Below are 20,107 nucleotides of genomic sequence, written 5' to 3'. Positions count from 1 at the left end.
GCATTGGTTCACTAAACTGTGTTTGGATGGATTATTACCTTGGCCTTTTAGCCCCACTTTTAGGTCATGTATACATTTGTTCAAAACTCCCCAGTAAGTCATACAGCACAGTTGTCCAGTGCTTTCAGTACTTTTGTATTGCTAGATTTCAGACTTACATTTTGAATAACCTATTTGGGATTTAATTGCATCTTTGGTAGTAATGTTCTTTGATTATGTTATATATGTCCAGGAATGACATTTGTATTTCTATGACCTAGGTTCATCATTTATTACTTAATTTCCCCACCTGTAAAATTTGGCTGATCTTCATGATGATGAATAATGACTTAGACTTGATTTAGTTCAAGTCTGGAAAATGAAGTGCATAGCCTCCAGACTACTCTGGCTAAGTCAGGAATAATTCTTGTTGGATTTACAGCCTACTTATTACTGTAGTACATAATCCTCCATTTTAAGACAAAGGACAAGAGTGTCAAAGATATGGTACAAAGGTCCATGATCATTCTTGTGACTGTGACAAATTCCCCTCTGTGATTGGTAAAGAAGGCCATCTTTGCTTATCTTGTAAGACTTAAATGAATATGCTCAGGAGCTCGATCACCATCAGCAGAGTTGGAGGACACTGGGGCTGGACCCCTTCCTCAATAGCTTGTAAAACCTGTGTCACCTTTTTTTCAACCTGTGCAGATCTTTCTGTGAGTCCTGGGATTTGAATACCTTAAAGAATGGGGTGGTCTCATATTGTAGACAACTTTACTTAAGTTTCAGCGTAGTTTTATACAATGATCCAAGGAAGGCTCTAAACATGTAAATAAACACTAGTAGGCACATAGTAAGTACTAGCAGAGCAGCCCTTTCCCAGAACTTTCTCAGAACAGAACAATTTAAACACAACTGCCTGGTATGTACTATCGGTCATACATGGGAAAGCAGGAAAGCAAGGGAGAAGGACAGGACTCAGAATATTCTTTCACCAGGCTGGGCTTTATAGCCATGTTCCAACATCCAACATGAATAAGCATGTCATATAAATTGAATGTAAATGTTTAACACAGGAGGCATGGAATCATATTCAAGAACAATCCAGGGAGCAAAGTACACCTGAGGTAAAAGGCCAAAGACCTCTGCCTTTTCTCCTGGAGCCTCTGTCACAGTACCCCAGGGCATTGTTCACCGTGCATGTATATGTATATATGTATATGTATATATGTATATGTATATATGTATATATATAATTTATTCACATATTACATCCCAATTATTATTCACTCACTCTTATCTTCCCATTCCCACCCTCCCCCTTCTGCCCTACTCCCCTCCCCTAGACCTCTGATGGAGGGGATCATACTCCTCTGTGTCCAGATCCTCCAGCTTTGATGGTCTCCCTATAGGGCTCCCCAGTCCAGCTTTAGGTTCTAGTATCTATGCCGATCTCAAGTCCAAATGGATTAATGACCTCACCTTAAAAACAGACACGTGTGTCATTCTTTTGACCATGTTCTGACAAGCTGGGTACTGGTACTGTAGGCTGTTATTACCGGTCTGATGCATGGGTCTTATCACTGGCTATATTCAGACATCCTGAATTGTGTGCAGGTCATTAGTAAGTAACTACCTAAACCTGGTTTTAATAGTGCTAAGCTCTGTAAGATTCCTGTCCATCTGGAGGCTTTATGCTACTCTCTCCTTCCTGTAAGACTCATTTCACACAGGCCTATCAATCACCTGGACAGGAAAAAGTTTCTCAGAAACAGATGCTTGTTCTAGAGGCTTTAAAAATTACATAAAGCCTAACTAAGCTGCAGTCTGGAGCAATAATGGCTTCAATCATTGTGCAAGCTCACCCGCTTGAGAGTGTTATCTAGAATAAACTGTTCTGGATGGCTTGTCTGAATTCTTTCCGTGCAGATCATAGGGGAGCCAAGGGGAGACCTGCTGATACTAAAGCACATTAATGATTTCGTGGCATATCGAGGACCCAAAAAAATCTCAATAAATAATAATGGAGATAGTTAAAGACCAAATGACTTACAGGACTTTGTCTATCAGGAAGAAAGAAGTGATGCTTAATGTCAGTCTCCAGTCTTCTGAAAATTAGCATAAAGATATTATTGATAGAGTAGAAATCAGTCCTAAATGAAAATGCCTGAGCAGGGTGTGGTGGCGCGTGCCTTTAATCCCAGCACTCGGGCAGAGGCAGGCAGATCACTGTGAGTTTGAGGCTAGCCTGGTCTACAAAGTGAGTCTAGAACAGCCAAGGCTAACACAGAGAGACCCTACCTTAAAGAGAGAGAGAGAGAGAGAGAGAAAGAGACAGAGAGAGAGAGAGAGAAAAGAAAAGAAAAAAAAAGACTGTTCAGTTTTCACCATGAACAAAAGATGTTCAAAGTATTGAAGATTACTAAAGGTTGCATTAATTTTTGGATAAAATTGTAGACACTAAATTTAGACAGCATATTGTACTATTAAAGAGAAGTTAGTGCTTAGATTCGCAAGTTCAGTGATAAATGGAGAAGCAATACTGTTTCTCTATTTGTTATTTTAACTATTTTATTAAAGCTTCTCTGTTTTTTCTGATAGATAGATAGATAGATAGATAGATAGATAGATAGATAGATAGATAGATAGATAGAAAGAAATAGGATGGAACTCAGACTTTGGTATCCTAGGCTGCCTTTCTACCAGAGAGCCACCTCCCCAGCTGTTGAACACTGTTTTGTGATATAAATCCTAATGCCCTCAGTGTTGGTCTGAGTTCTGCAGTGACATGTATTCAACTCACCTCTGTTCCTTTTTCTGACGAGCTACATTTCCATGTCCCTCTTTGGCCCTGCTGTTTTTGAGCTGGATTTTGTCTGTCATTGAATGTTTATTTCCTTTATGTTTCATGTTGAACAGTGACAAGTCATGTGCACTGATGCCCAACAGTTCTATGTTCCCAACATAGGTCCTTCCCTCAGAAGCTGAAGATCCAGGTCCTTTCAGCTGTTTCTCCTTTGTTCCCTTCCATGTCTGTACTATTTATCTATCAATCATTTTTTAATCTAATGTGTGTTTGACAAATACACTAAAAGTTAAGTTGCTTGTATTATGCATGAATGTGTTGTTATGATTAATACTAATTATTATTTATGCATTTTTGATGTAAGCTATTATTTGTTGGCATCTGTCTACTGGTATGTCATGTATGAATTTATATATCATCTGACTTATTCTCGAGGATACTTTACTCTCAACTGACAGTTAATGACTAATCAACTTTGACATTATTGTGACCTTAAGCATGGACACCACTGGCCCAAACAAGGCATAATTATTTCACTTTCTATTATAACTTTTGTTTTGCTTTGCTTTTATGAAATTAATTTTACTTAAGTTATTATTGTATGTGCAAAATCTTATAATGCATATGTCTTTAAGTTTTAAAAAATATTTTTCAATCTGTCAAGCTTCTGTGATTAGTATTAACTCTTAGGTTTTTAAATATCAGTGAAATAATCGTCTAAATGTATATGGATCCTGTTCCCCAAATCCACCTGCTACAAGCTTGACCAGTCTCAGAAACTACTGAATCCTTTCATCCCCAACCTTCCCTTTGCTACATTTCTTTAGTTTGTGTTCATTTCACTTCAGTTTATGTTCATTCTAACACAGTACACTTCAAAGTCGTATTAATTTGACCTGTACACTGAGGAATAACAGTATTAAATACTAAAAGGATGATTCCTATAATTAAACCCTGTGTTTCTCTAGGATCAGATGACTTTGTATTGACAGTTCATAACACACTGTAGTCTGGACATGAGCAAGAAGTATGCTGTGGCTTTCCATGGTGTGGCTGTGCACAATGCAAAACACGTCTGCTGTGTGTTCAAAACGAAGCCTGCAGGGAAGTTGCACAGTGTATCCTAGGAGCATGTGGCCAGGAACACCTTAGTGTCAGTAGGCATTTGATGTGGGACTGAATGTTGGTTGCCAGGAATTCAGAAATCCCTTAACTCTTGTCATTTTGTCTCAACTCTCCCAAACAGGGTCCTGACCCGGAGTTTAAGATGAGAGAGTCAAAGCTGTACAAAATGATTCATTTCTCTGTGTGTATACGGTTATGTAACCCCTACCCAGAGCAAGATAGAGAGTAATTCCCAAGCTCCAGCAGGCGTCTTGGCCTGATCCACTCTTTTCACAAGTGTCCTTACCTGTGTCCAATGGGTTAGAGACTTCTGCTGTGTGCACTCTCACTTATTTCCCTCAGTGTTGGTTTTAGATTTAGCCATGTTGCATGTAGCCATGGCTCATTCCTTTCCATTGCTGCTCAGTACAATGTTTTGTAGTATCAGAATGCTAGGGAATTCACCTTTTGAAAACAACTTATACACAATAATCTGTTCAAATTGCTCTGAAGAAATTATACCAATGTTCTGTTCCCCCTTGTGGGTGGCAGAGAATTTTAAGATTTTGATGGCTCTGTTTCCTCACCAATCTCGGTTCTAAGTGGGTGATACATGTTAATTCTGTATTTTTCTACAAAAGTCTTCTATTTATTTCAGTAATAATAACTTATTTTTTAAATTGTAATATTTTATTATATATGTATAGGAGTGCATTGCACAGGACACAGCAAATGTGTGGAAGTCCAAGGACAACTTGTGGTAGTCAGTTCTCTCCTTGAAGGATGTAGGGCTCAGGATTTGAACTTGGGTCCTCAGATTGGCAGCAGCCACTTCTATCCAGTAAGCCACCAGTTCACAGTTTGATTATTTATGAAACAGGATTACCTCACTTCATCTCTGGGTTTTTACTGTTGAGTCCCTTCATGTAAATATATTTGTTTTGCTGCTTATTATTGGGGGTCAGTTTCATGCAGTGAGTACAGAGAAGGCTTTTGCAAAGTGTGGACTGTGAGCTATTTTACTGAATGTTTAATCTGCATAATTCTGATAAAGATGGTGACATCTTTCAATACTGGTATCTTCTATAAGCAAATTAGCATGTTTCCTAAACAGTGGATTACAAGTGTCAAAGGTAATATAACCTGTTTTTAGCCTTTCAACTATAAGAAAAATGAAACCCCCTTTTCCTCTTTTTTTTTATTTTAGGAAATGCAAAAGATATCCTACTGCTACATGAAGAAGATGCTGAGGAATGGGCTCTGTACTTGAGAGAAGTATTTATACATGTGGTAGAAAGAGAAGGAATCCTGTTATATCCCTTGTGGAGTTTCTCTTCCTCACATCTGGAACTGCTAAATTTAGATGACTACAGATGTAAACTTCTGATATTATCGGATAGTCTCCTAAAAGACCTGACTCCAATGAAGTGCCAGTTTCTGGAGAAGATGCTTCACTCACCAGGAAGTGTAGTGACTCTGCTTTGCGGCATGGAGAGCTCGGGTCCTCTCTATCAATTATTAAATGTCCCTCGGAGCAGGTGGGAGATCTCCACAGAGCAGGAGCCTGAGCACTACGTCTCTGTCGTCAGACAGATCTTAGACAGAGGTAGGAATACCCAACCTTCTTTGTTGATTTCAAATGTTTCTTTGCTTATGTTTTACAATGTAAGATCCTGATAACCAGCCCAGTGCTTAAGAGTACTGGCTACCTGCTTTTCCTAGAGGGTTCAAGTTCAGTATCTTGCACCCACATTGCAGTTTACAAGGCTGTAACTCCAATCCCAGAAAGTCTAACGCCCTCTTCTGGTCTCAGTGGGTACCATGTACACTCATGGTACGCAGTTACATATGTAAGAAATATACAGAAAATAACTTTCTTTTTTTAAGTTCTGCAACTTAAAAATTTCAAGTTTCTTTTAAGCCCGTAAACAGCTGGGGTCAGGATAAGATCAGAACAGAGATTCCGACTTTGCCTAACAATGTTCTATCTTGCCCACAAAAAAATGCACCAAGGCTCTTCATTTTTAGCTTCCATTCCAGTCAAAGCTTATCATTTGTTCTAAAAACGGCTAATGCATACATATATTCCTTTGGGCAACTTGGAGGCGGCTATAATGGTACAAGAAAGCTGTGCTGTGCGGTGCTGCATGCCAGTTTGTTTCTGAAAGATAACATCTGGCATAACTAGCGAAGCCCGAACTGCAGCTCTCCACACGCATGTCCTCACCGGCATGAACAACAGTTCAACACTGCAAAGCTTGAGTTAGAGTCGTAGAGCTTCTGTTGCTATTGTGGCTGCATGATAGTTATTATTACAGAACGAGATGCAGTTTGCTTTATTGATTTTTAAATGGCGAATTTGATTTTAAGCATTGAGCCATGAAAAAAGGACCAGGACATGAGTTCCCACTCATCACCTAATTGCATTCCTGTGCAATAGTCAGGTTTTGACACTAATGTCATTAAAGACCTCCGTCTGCAGCTCTCCACTGTGTCACTGAGTGTTATATTAATTGCTTCATTTGTTTCTCAACCTACCTATGGCCTTCGACACCCAGCTTTGTAGCTATGGTTTTGACTCTTACAGGGAAAGGGTGGGGTCATTTTATACTGGCAACAGCAGGTTGATCTTTTTCTTGGAACACATTTCTGCATTCTCTGGAGATGCCCTCATTCACAAGCCATGTCTCTAAGCCCCTTAATGGGAGAAACGTCGCTTCTTCATTATATGACTATTTGTTCAACTCTGGTAGTTTACTAGACTTTGTAGTTACGGCTCCCTCAGTATTTCTCAGGTCTCTCAGAAACAGTCCTAACTGGCTGTTCCTCCCAGTTGGTCCACATCCGCCAGTAAAACTCAACATTTATGTTTTATCTCCACAAACTATGACTTTGTCATCCATTTATAACTGTAGTTGATGACATTCAAAATAAGAGCAGCAATGCAACCACAACCTGTGGTTGTTAGATATTTCCAGACCTGGGTCCTGCGTATGATGGTGTTGTGTAAATGCAGGAAGCACATCTCTGTCTCTTCTCAATATCCCTACTGAGGCGATTGTCTGCCACTGTTGCACTTTGTACCACAGTATCTGAAACAAAACATAGCAAAATTAAAATCCCAGTTTTCTATTAATCTGACCTTTACAAACTCAATTTTTGTGTCTATATGTGTGGTGTGAGTGCATTTGTGAGGTTCATGTGTGCATAGGTGTGCATAGATGTGCAGGCTAGAGATGAACAGTGAGTGTTTCCCGTCTATCACTATTGCCATTATTTTCTATGACAGAATGTTTCATTAAACCAAAAATTCTTCAATTTAGCTTGTTAGCCTATTAGAACTAGGGGCCTGCCTGGATCCACCCTGACCCTCCAGGCCTGGGATAACACATATATTCTGCTGTGCACAAGCTTTATGTGGGCCCTGGGAGTCCAAACTCCAATCCTCATGTTTGTGTCCCATGTACATTCCCAACTGGACCATTCCCCCAGCCCTTACATTCAGTATTTTCGAAGCCTGATTTAGTTATTTGTTATTTAACAGCAACTTCTGATAACACTTAGCTATTTAAAATCATAAATGAGGATTTCCGGGTAGTAAGGGTATGAGGCTGCAGCTAGTTGTCCGGAGCTGTAAGCATTTGAAAGCTGCCATGTGTGTGTGCCTGTGTATGTGTACATGTATATATGTGTGTTTGACTACGTGTGTGTTTTTGTGCATATGTGTATGTCTGTATGTGTTAGTGTTTGTATATATATATATTTTTTGTGTGTGAGAGTTTGTGAATGTGGGTGCATAAGTGTGTTTGTATATATGTATGTGTATATGTGTGTGTTTGTTTTTGTGCATGTGTGTGTGTGTGTGTTTAGGAAATTCATGGCAAAATATTTGACAACAGGATTTGTACTGGGCACTTTCTCCTCTCTCTCTCTCTCTCCTCTCATTGCTGCTCTTTCTCCCTCTCTCTCTCATTACTTTTCTAGTACATCAATCTTTCTAATTTTGTAGAAAAATATTATAATTGTAAAGATAAAAGTAAATAAAAATAAAGTGCATATAAATTATGGATATTGCATACTACCTCTTCCCATGAGGCAGGACAGTAAGGATTGATGGTAAAATTATAAGTGGTTCCTCACACATATAATTTCTACTTCTGAATAACCCTTATAGGGTCACATGTTTGTGTATGTGTGTGTGTCTGTCTGTCTGTCTGTCTGTGCAGATGTATGCAAACCATAATGAGTATGTAGACATCAGAGGATAATTCTTTGGAGTTGAAATTGTTACTTTTTTATATTTTATAGGGTAAAATCCTGTACTTATAGATAACACATCAATACCTTTAATTTTTAAGAGTAATATAGGTATAATAAAATGAAATATTGGAAAGTGTGTGGGAACTATAAAAACTGCTATATAGAGGAGGAAGTTGAGCTATTTTCAGTTGATAGCTTCTGAAGGAGAAAGACTCAGTTTTGAAGGGTGTGGTCCAACTGGCCTGACCCATACCTATGAGTATATGGACAGCACACGCTGGACTGGAAAGTAGAAGCAAAAAAATAAAACAGGAAAAGAAGTTGAGAGGTGGTGAGGGGTAGAGGTGGACTTGGGAAGTAGTGGGAGTGATAGGAGATAAAAATTGTCAAGACACATTGTATGTACATAAGACATTCTCAGAGAATAGATCTGCGTTTAAAGTGCTCTTGGGATGTGACGTTTGTTAAAGATACAAGGATGGGGCTGAAAGCAGGCAACTTTTGGCATACACAATTGCTGCGCAACAGGATGATGTACTAATCTTTTCAGTCTGTTTACTGGGTCATTTGCTTTAAACGGCTTTAGTTGTCTACTATGTTGTCTCATGCTTCATATCACCATTTACACTGAATATGTAAGCCCTGCTTCTCATAACAGAAATGTGAACAAATTAGATGCAATGGAACAAAAAATGTGGGACTCAAATCTTACTATCCATTTTTCCCTTCCCTTCACCCAGTGGAAAAATTACACCAGAATAAGAAAGAAACCTTTTATTCGGAAACATGCTGTGATAAAGAAGATAATAAAAATGCCAAGGAAGTCATGAAAATAATTAAATGTTTAATATATTCACACAAAGAAAAATCACAGGAAATTTTATAAAGTTTAATGAAAGAGAAAGATATTTAATAATTATAATACTCAGAGAAAGTTTATGATATTAAAAAGTTAAGTAGTGATTCATGTTTCATCTGAGAGTTTTATTTCCTTTTAAGAAATTAAGAAAACTAAATTTCCTGTCTCCCTAACTCTCAAATGGAGACTAACACAAATCCGTGTACGCTCTCTCCTTAGTGCTTTACAACCATGTGGATAGCATTTTTCCCTTTTCCTGTTCATGTCTTCATTAGTTTTTGGCTTGGGACATAATATTTTAGTATTTCTAAGTTTCATGCAATGCTGATAATTTCTATCCCCACTCCTTTTTCCAACTCTGACAGTGCCTCAACCACTCACTCTGAAATTCATGTTCTTTCTTTAATTATTAATGTTGCACACACATATGTATATGTCTGTATATATACACATGTATTCACACATAAATACCACCTGCTGAGTACAATTAGTGCTGTTCATAAGCATCAAGGCACTACACATACAAATATGTATGTATGCATACACTTTTATATATTGCATATTTTTTTTAAAATAAAATGTGTTTAGTGCTGACCACTTGGGATTAGATTAACTATCGGAGGACTCATCCCTGGAGAAGAGTGAATCTCCTGCTCTCATTAGTTATTAATTGCTTCAACTAGCGGTATGACCTTGTTGCACTGCCTCTGCTCAAATAGATGTATAAAGTGGGATTGTCATTGTGCTGACCTTGTTTAGGTAACCAGATTGTTTAGGTTTTATTTGAGTTGTTTCCTATCATTCCTATCTCATACAAAAGAAGTCTTAGTCTTCTGGCTCTTAAAACCTTTCTAGCTCTCATATCTAATGTTACCTGACCTGTTATACAGGCCTGTTAGATCTATATAGTCTCTTTGTAGACATTTTATTTGAGGTTGGGCACCCCATGGTCAATTTTTTTCCTCTCCATATTGACTAGTTGTAGATTTCTGTAATGGTCTCCACCTATAACAAAAAACAGCTCCTTCGATGAGGGGTGGGAGCTGCACATACCTGTGAGGCCTATTGATTATTTTTTCCTCCTTAGTAGCTTGCATATCACTTCAGATACTATGAGGGCTATCCTTCAGAAAGGACTTCTCCATGTCTGTTTCTGCTCAATTCCTTCCAATCTTGTATCTGAAAAAATGTACTGTCCTAAAGAATGGAGGTTTACCACGTTTCCACCTTCTACTGTCTTCCTTGATCTTTTCCTACAGAGAATAACATTTTCCATTTGTAAGTGTTCACATTTTTTGTTTATTCCTATATATCTTTATGTTTATTCCGATATATTTTAAGGGATTTTGTTAATGGGAGTGTGTCATGTTCTCTTTGTCAGTGTGTTTGTTATTGCTATTTAGGAAAGCTGTTGATTTTTGTAAGTTTATTTCATATCTTACCATATTGCCAAAATGTTGATCATGTCTGGAATTTTTCTAATGGAATTTTGGAATCCCTTATATATAATGGCATCCACAAATAGGTATAATTTTACTTTTTCCATAGTTTTATCACTTTGATTCGTTCTCTTACTCTAACTAGTACCTATAAAAATGGGTGGGACTAGTGGACAGTACTGTCTGATTCCTGATTTTAATGGAATTGCTTTGAGGTTTTCTCCTTTGATACAAAAGAGCTGTGGTTTAACCAGTATGTCAGGCTCTGTTTGCTTCACTCTCACTTTCTCTAGGTATTTTATCAGGAAGGCTTTTGGATTTTGTCAAATGCCTTTTCTAAACTTATAGATGATCATTTGAATTTGTATTTTTACTTAATATGGTTTATTACACTTACTGACTTACTGTATTGAGCTACCCGTGCATCTCCAAGGGAGAGCCAACTTGATCTTGCTGGATGACCTTTCTGATATGTGACTGTATTTGTCTTGAAAGTATTTCACTAAGGATTTTCACATCCTTGCTCCTCAGGGATTTACCTGTGTAGCTTCCTCTTTTGCTGTGTTTTTACCTGGCTTTGGTATTAGACTAATGCATTCCTTCACTTTCTAGTTTTCCTAAATATTTTAAGAACTATTGGTTGTATGTCTTCATTGAAAGACTTGTAAAAATCTGCAGTGAATCCACTTGGAACTGGGCTTATTTTGACAGAGACATTTTATTATTGCTTCAGTCTCATTATTTTAAGAAGCTGCTTAAATTCTTCTTATTGGATAATTTTAATAATTTACACAAATACAAAAACTGTTCCTTTTTAAAAAGTTTTCTAACTCAATGGACTAGAGTTTTTTTTTTTTAATTTCCTTATAGTATCCTGCATTTCTTTGGCAGCAATTGTAATGTTTCTGCATTCATATCTGATTATGTTAAAATGGGGTCATCTTTGTATTTTTTAGTTGGTTGGGCCAAGAGTGTGTCAATTAATATTGTTTATCTTCTCAATGAAGCACTTTTTAGATTCATTGATATTTCTGTGCTATTTTCTTTGCTTCTGTTTCATTAAATTTTGTGCTGACCTTCGTTATTTTTAGCTGTCTACTGGTTTTGGTTCTAGTTTGTTCATATTTTTTTCAAATTTTTGAGTTGTATCATTAAGACATTTACTTGTACTCTTTCTGACCTTTTGATGCAGGAACTTATGTGTATAAATTTAACTCTTACTGCTGCTTTTAATGTGTTCTAGATGCTTGTTTGTATTGTTTATTCATTTAACTTCAAGGAATTTTAAATTTTTAATTTTCTTCCTTGACTCATTTATCACTCAATAATTTATCGTTTAATTGGCATTAGGTTTTCTGGGCACAGTAGTCTAGGACAGTCATGGCATTTTAGAATTTAAAGTACAATGATCCAGGATTTTCTAGCTTTCAAATGGTCGTTGAAAAATCAGTTGTTATTCTGAAGTTTTATATGTGACTTGTGTTTTTTTCTCTTGAAGCTTTCAATACTTTTTCATATATATATATATATATATATATATATATATATGAAAAGGGAGACAGAATAACAGACACTGAAGAAATCCAAAAAGTTATTAGGTCTTATTACAAAAGCCAATAAACCACAAAATTTGAAAATATAAATGAAATGGGCAATTTTCTTAATAGATTACACTTGCCAAAGTTGAATCAAGATCAGATAAATAAATTAAATAGTCCTATCTCTCCTGTGGAAATAGAAGCAGTAATCAAAAGTCTCCCAACCAAAACAAGCTCAGGACCAGACAGTTTCAGTATAGCATTTACCAGACCTTCAAAGAAGATTTAATACTGATACTCTTCAAACTATTCCACAAAATAGAAATTGAAGGAACATTACCAAACTCATTCTATGAGGACACAATGACCTTGATACCCAAACCTCACAAAGACCAAACAAAGAGAATTTTAGATCAATGTCTCTTATAAACCTTGATGCAAAAATACTCAAGAACACATAAAAAAAGTCATTCACCATGACCAAGTATGTTTTATGCCAGGCATGCATAGATGGTTCAATATATGGAAATCCATCAATTGAATCCATCATGTAAACAAACTGAAAGAAACAAATCACATGATCATCTCCTTGGATGCCTGAGAAACATTTGACAAGAATACAACATCCATTCATGTTTAAAGTCTTGTAGATATCAGGGATACAAGGTACATATATAATTAAGGCTATATACAGCGAGCTCATAGCCAACATCAAACTAAATGGAGAGAAACTCAATGAAATTCCACTAAAATCAGGGACTAGATAAGACTGTCCACTCTCTCCATATCTCTTCAATATAATACTTGAAGTTCTAGCTAGACCAATAAGACAACAAAAGGAGATCAAGGGAATCCATATTGGAAAGGAAGAAGTCAAAGTATCATTATTCTCAGATGATAAGTGACCCCCCAAAAAATTCTACCAGCAAACGCCTACATTTGATAAACACTTTAGCAGAGTGGATAGATACAAGATTAATTTTTAAAATATCAGTAGCCCTCCTATATACAATTAACAAACAGGCTAAGAAAGAAATTGGGGAAACTACACCCTTTACAATAGCCAAAAATCATAAAGTATCTTGATGTAACTCTACCAAGTAAAGGCTTATATGAAAAAAAAATTCAAGTCTCTAAAAAAGAAATTGAAGATGTCAGAAGATGGGAAGATATCCCATGATTGTGGATCAGGAGAATTAAATAGTAAAAATGGCTATATTACCAAAAGCAATCTACAAATTCAATGCAATCCCTATCAAAATATTTACACAACTCTTTACCTTGAAAGATCAATTCTCAACTTCATATGGAAAAACAAAAAACCAAGAATACCTAAAACAATGCTGTACAATAAAGATATTCCAGAGGAGTCTCCACTTCAGATCTCTAGCTATACTATGGAGCAACACTAATAAAAAATGGCATGGTACTGGCATAGAAATAGGCGGGTTGATCAATGGAATGGAATTGAATACCCAGAAAGAAACTTAAATACCTATGGACACTTGATTTTTGACAAAGACGGCAAAACCATACAAAGGAAAAAAATAGCATCTTCAACAAATGGTGCTGGTCTAATTGGATGCGTGTATGTGGAAAAATGCAAATGGACCCTTATTTATCATCCTGCACAAACAAAAGTACAAGAGGATTAAAGACTTCAACATAAAAAAGGCATAATAAATCTGTTAAAAGAAAAAGTAGAGAAGAGCCTTGGACTGATTGGCACAGAAGAAAACTTCCTAAACAGAACACCAATAAAATGAGAGCCTACAGACTGGGGAAAGATCTTCATCAACCCTATATCAGACAAAGGGCTAATATCCAAAAATATGTAAAGAACTCAAGAAACTAAACACCACCAAACCAAATAACCCAATTAAAAATGGGGTACAGAGTTAAACAGAGAATTCTTAACAAAGGAGTATTGAATGTCTAAGAAACACTTTAAAGACATGCTCAATGTTCTTTGTCACCATGGAAATGCAAATCAAAACAACTTTGAAATTCCATCCTCCAGCAGTCAGAATGTCTAAGATCAAAAATTCAAGTGACTGCACATGCTGGCAAGGATGTGGAGAAAGGGGAACACTCCTCCATTGCTGGTGGGAGTGCAAATTTTTACAGCCAATTTGGAAATCAACCTGGCACTATCTCAGAAAACTGGGAATAGGGCTTCCTCAAGACCCAGCTATTCCACTCCTTGGAATATACCCAGAAGATGCTCCAGCACACAACAAGAAAATTTGCTCAACCATGTTCATAGCAGCCTTATTCATAATAGCCAGAACATGGAAACAGCCTAAGTGTCCCTCAATAGAAGAATGGATAAAGAAACTGTGGTACATATACACTATGGAATACTATTCAGCTATTAAAAACAAGGAATTCCCGAAATTTGTGGATAAATGGATTGAGCTAGAAATGATCATAATGAGTGAGTTAACCCAGAAGCAGAAAGACTCAAATGGTATATACTCACTTATATCTGCATATTAGCCCAAGGGGCATGTCCTACGAAAACCTTCACTTACCAGGAAACTGCGACAGAGGAGAGGACATTCTAGTGGGACTCTAGATGAGAGAAGCATGGGAGAGTGGCAAAGTAGAAGGATCCAGAGGGTCCTAGAAGCCTACAAGTAGAACATTATGATAGGCAGATTTGGGCCCAGGGGTCCCGCTCAAACTAAGGCACCAGCCAAGGACAATACAGGTGATAAACCTTAAACCCCTACCCAGATCTAGACAATGGACAGAACACTCTCCAAAGTAGAGTGGAGAGTGGGATATTACTTTCTCACATACTCTGGTGCCTCACCTTTGACCATGTCCCCTGGAGGGGGAGACCTGGTGGCACTCAGAGGAAGGACAGCAGGTTACCAAGAAGAGACTTGATACCCTATGAGCATATACAGGAGGAGATAATCCCCCTCAGGAACAGTCATAGGGGAGGGGAATAAGGGGAAAATGGGGGGGAGGGAAGAATGGGAGGATACAAGGGATGGGATAACCATTGAGATGTAACAAGAATAAATTAATAAAGGAGAAAAAACTTTTTATTACATATTTTTTATTTTTTATATATACATTCATATTATTTTACATATATACAATAAATTACCTACTGCAAGAAGAACCACAAAACAATCAGGAATTTAAATGTTACATTCATAGTGTTTTGGCTATTTGTATTTGACAGCCTTGAAGAAGACATCTTTCCTATCTTGGTGCATATAAAATTCTGAATGTAAATCCATATCTATCATATCTTGTCATTATCAACTTAAAACATCTATCTAGACCTAAAAACATCTTAACCCCTAAACAACTAAGCTTAATTGTAAAACTAAACTATCTGTACTTCTACTCCATCAGAGACTTGAGAAGGAATAAAATTAATTACCTGAGTATACAGCTGCAAGTTAGCAGCTTTCCAAATGAGAAGATGATAGAGACAGTTTTCTGCCTGAATAGTTACACAAAACTCTCTACAACATTTGAGCTTCTTCTTCAGCCCAATATATCTGACACACATATTTGTGAGGAAGAAACCATTGATGACTTCATTACCCTCCCTTGGCAGAGTTTGGTCATTGACTCTACCTGTATTCAAGCTTGCACTTTTTTAGGCAGAATGCTGTCTTTGGTAGAAACGAGAACACTTTGCCCAGTGGATTGTTTGGCATATTTGAAGCCATCTTCATAAGGAGTTTCTTTGATGCTCATCATCCTCGTTGAGGTAGGCTGGGTGTTGCCAGGAGTTAACCTGTCTCATTGTCAATGAATCTTTAAAATAATAAAAACATTTTAAAATGCCATATTCTGCATGTCTCTGAGATTTTTGAAGACCAGTTTCCTTCTTTCTGAGCTGTACATTACAGTTAGAGACCTGGTAGTGTAGGGCTCCTGTTAAGTGTGTGGTGAGGCCTCTTGACTTGTCTGATGGAAATAAGGAGTCAGTTCCATGTGTGATACAATGTTGCAATTTGATCTGCCATTTTGTATTACCTGTTCAGAATATTTCTTTCTTTTTTTATTAATTTATTCTTGTTACATCTTAATGGTTATCCCATCCCTTGTATCCTCCCATTCTTCCCTCCCTCCCATTTTCCCCTTATTCCCCTCCCCTATGACTGCTACTGAGGGGGATTTCCTCCCCCTGTATATGCTTATAGGGTATCAAGTCTCTTCTTGGTAACCGGCTATCCTTCCTCTGAGTGCCACCAGGTCTCCCCATCCAGGGGACCTGGTCAATTATGGGTCACCAGAGTTCCTGTGAAAGTCAGACCCCACTTTCCACTCAACTGTGGAGAATGTCCTGTCCATTGGCTCGATCTGCATGTCCCACGAAAGCCTTCACTTACCAGGAAACTGAGACAGAGGAGAGGACATCCTATTGGGACTCTAGATGAGAGAAGCATGAGAGAATAGCAAAGTAGAAGGATCCAGAGGGTCCTAGAAACCTACAAGTAGAACATTATGATAGGCAGATTTGGCCCAGGGGTCCCGCTCAAACTAAGGCACCAGCCAAGGATAATACAGGCGGTAAACTTTAAACCCCTACTCAGAATATTTCTTAAGATTTTTGAAAGTATTCATGTTTTCTATTTAGGTTATTTTTTGTTAATTTACCTTTTTGTAGTCTTGTTTACTTTGTGAACCTTCTGTCCTAAAATTTTTTATGAATAAACTTTTCTACTCTAGATGATGTATTAAACCTTTTCCTTTTGTCTTTCCCCTTTTAAAAACTCCGGATTCGTTTTCTTGGATGTTGGTCAATCTCATTTATGTTCTTAAGCAACAACCTTTTGAATATTTGAAAAATAATATGTTAATTATTTTTCTTTCTTAATTTTGATACCATGCTTAATATCCTTCCTTTTATAGGCGTAGAATTTTTAAATGCTTGGTGTTTGGAAATATAATCATATTATTTTCTCTTTATACAATAAGTACTAAATACTATAATTTCTCTATAAATACTCCATCTGAAAGTTATTATTCCTTTTCAGTTCTAAAAGTTGTCTATATATTAATTCTTCTGTATAAATAAAGAGAAGTATAGGACTTAGCTATGTTTTTGGTCATTGGTGTCTAAATTTTGTCTGATGATTAACAAATGTAGTTTATATTATTGAATTTATGGCCGGATATTTGATCGTTATTAAATGTTCTGCATGTTCTTCAAAATAGTACTTATTCTCCATGTTCAGTGTGTGTGATTGTTCATATTTATGTCATTGAGCTTTTTATATAGTATAAATATTTTTACTTTGTAGTATCTTTATAGAATTTATTATTTACTCTACCTTATAAATTACCAATAGCCTGATTTTATGAATTCAGTGTGACAATGTTAGTCTTTTACATATGTAATATAACCAAGTTATATGGACTCCCAAGACCTATAAAATGTGTGTTTGAATCCATGATAAGTTTTGTTAATTTCCATATGTTCTGATCTTTTCAAGCTTCTTTTTTCCTTAACTACACTTTTGGGGATGGTGCGTAGGAGGAGGAGTCTTAGTTTGGATTATGACTGCGTTCTTTTTTTTTTTTTCAGTTACAATCTAGAATTACATATTTAATTTATCAGTTTCACCCTTATTGTTATATTATTTTTTTCTGAAAAAATATAAAGGTCCTGTATTGCTTTAACTAATCACTTTCTTTTCCTCCTTTATGGGACAGCTATTTTGTCTTGTCCTTTTCCTGTTTTTGTTACTCAGAGAATCGATGTTTGTTTGACTTAAACATCAGTTATAGTCTTCTTGGATATCAAGTACTTCTCCTGGGATTGTTTCTTTTCTTCAGTGAACGCCATGGATAGCAAACTTCCTGTCTCTGTTTGATTTATGCAGAAGTGTCGGTATTTACAATGATATTGAAGAATAGCCATCCTGTTTATAGAAGTCTGGTTTTATCTCTCAGTCCTTGAAAACATGCCATTCTTTTCTCACTTCATTGTTACTAATGATGAGACGCATGCTCACGAGCATCCCTCTGCATGCTGTCAGTTTTCCCTAGCCTGTGGTCTTGGTGTCTTTGCAGTGTTATATTGGTGAATCTAGCTTTAGTATCTGGGTGTACGCCCTTTGTGATTATTTTACTTTAGATATGAAATATCATGTCTCTTGATTACCTGAAAACTTGTCATTACACTTCCTGTGTTCTTTCCCTCTTGTCCTGGGTACTTTTATGTCAACTTTAAACAAGCTAGAGCCATTTGGGAAGAGGTACTCTCAATTGATGTGCTGAGTCCGTAAGGTCTGCCTGTAGCCAAGCTTGTAGGGAAGTGGTTCTCAGCCTTCCTGATGCGATGAGCCTTTAATACAGTTTCTCATTTTGTGGTGACCCTCAACAATAAACTATCAATCACAAAATTGTCTTGGTGCTTCCTCATAACTGTAAGGTTGCTAATGTTACAATTTGTCATGTAAATATATCTGGGGATAGAGATTGGCCAAAGGGGTCTGGACCCACAGGTTAAGGACCACTGTGTTTGAAGATTTTTTTTCTTGATTGGTGATTGATGTGGGTGGTGCCACACCTGGGTAGGTGGTACTGGGTTCTATAAGAAAGCAGGCTAAGTAAGCCTTAAGAAGGAAGCCAGTAGCATTCCTCTATAGATTCTGCCTCAGCTGCCTCCGGGCCCCTTCCTCAGTTCCCACTCTGACCTTCTTCAGTGATGGACTGTGATGTGACAATATAAGCAATATAAAACCCTTTCCTCCCCAATTGGTTTTAGTAATAATGTTTTATTAAATCAAAAGAAACCATATCTAAGAGACCTCCCCTTTAGGAAAGGCTTGATCGGGCTTCTGTTCAGTCTCCTTTCTCTCCCCCGTGTACTGCCTATGCTTTTTCACTGGCTCTCCATGCTCTGTCCCATTGCTGCACTTAATTTCTTCAGTCTACCTCTTTGATGACAGACTTAGCTGTTTCCCAACTGCCATTGAAAGTCACAGTTTCTAATCGCCATTATCAAGTGCTGTCTCAGTGTTCATCTCTAATAATCTCTATTGGATGTCTTAGAAAAGGCCCATCCTTCATTTCATCATACCCCGGTTTTCTCTTTTCAGTTCTCCATGAATGTAACACTAAATTATTGTTGAGTTTTTTTTTTCCTGGAAGCAGTAAATGTGGATTGCTGGCATGGCTCTCTAAGGATTGCTTCTGTTTGTTTTAGTATTTTCCACTGTAATCAATGTAACAGGAAACTTAATCTGTGGAAAGACCCAGAGGCTCAATTTCAATGTGTTTGTTAAAGAAACCATTTAGGTCTTTCTTTTCAAGAAATTGAATTTACACCTGAGATCACTTTAAACTCTGTTTTTGGCTTGCACTTTGGGATTGTGTGTTAGCTAGAATCTACCCAGATCCTTAACTCTCACAGCAGCTCGTCTCTAGGGAACCTGAAGACATAGTAGGCAGGCTGAGAAAAAAAAGAAAAGAAGGAAGAAAGAAAGGGAAAGAAAGAAAAATTTTTCCAAGTTTCAGTTCCGGGGATATATTGGGAAATTTCTTTGCTCGTCTGCCTAGTCCCTCTATACAGTGCGTGAGTGCATCAGAAACTCCATCATCCCTGTACTCTGGAATGTCTGCCAAGATCCTAGAGTGACTATTCCATCACAGGTGTGCACTGAACAGCAGGGGGCTGTGATGATTTCTCACATAGGCTGCTGAGAAATTTTCTTCTTTTTCCCCCCTACTTTTAGTTCATTCACGTATGAAGTTATTGTTATAGCTGGTGTTATTATTAACACTTTAGGTTTGATGTCAAGGAACAGGCTGCCCTAAGTCTCCACAGTGTTACATTTTTATAAATTCATTTTTTTGAAAAGCTTCATAAAATCAAGAAAGAGTTCTTTTTCAGTCAGGAGCATACCAGGATTTTAAATTAGTAGACTTTTTGTCTAACCAAGGTCTCCAACACACATTGCGTGACAGCACTTTCCTTTATGAGCCTTTATGCTGCACAAGACCTGCCTCTGCCTTTGTTATGTCTTTCCCTGTTACAAGCCAGTTAAGAAACAGAGCATCTCCAACAGCTTAGCAGAGTGATTACAAAAATGTATAGACATCCTAATTTAAAAGGGAAACAACTTTTAAAGCAGTT

At 37.2% G+C, this 20,107-nt stretch overlaps 1 protein-coding gene across 3 annotated transcripts in view; it reads left to right on the top strand.

Annotated features, from left to right (window-relative positions):
* Positions 1 to 20,107, top strand: part of BANK1 (B cell scaffold protein with ankyrin repeats 1) — a 248,800-nt gene that overhangs the window by 27,699 nt on the left and 200,994 nt on the right. For all 3 annotated transcript variants that reach the window (XM_084756051.1, XM_084756050.1, XM_084756052.1), the window contains exon 2: positions 5,100 to 5,498. In XM_084756051.1, coding sequence (XP_084612177.1) covers positions 5,100 to 5,498 — 399 coding nt within the window. The remainder of the gene's footprint in view (positions 1 to 5,099; positions 5,499 to 20,107) is intronic.

This window comes from Acomys minous, assembly GCF_964271855.1.
Source record: "Acomys minous genome assembly, chromosome: 14".
In the NCBI taxonomy this organism is placed as follows: domain Eukaryota; kingdom Metazoa; phylum Chordata; class Mammalia; order Rodentia; family Muridae; genus Acomys; species Acomys minous.
This window is presented reverse-complemented; position numbering and strand designations above follow the sequence as displayed.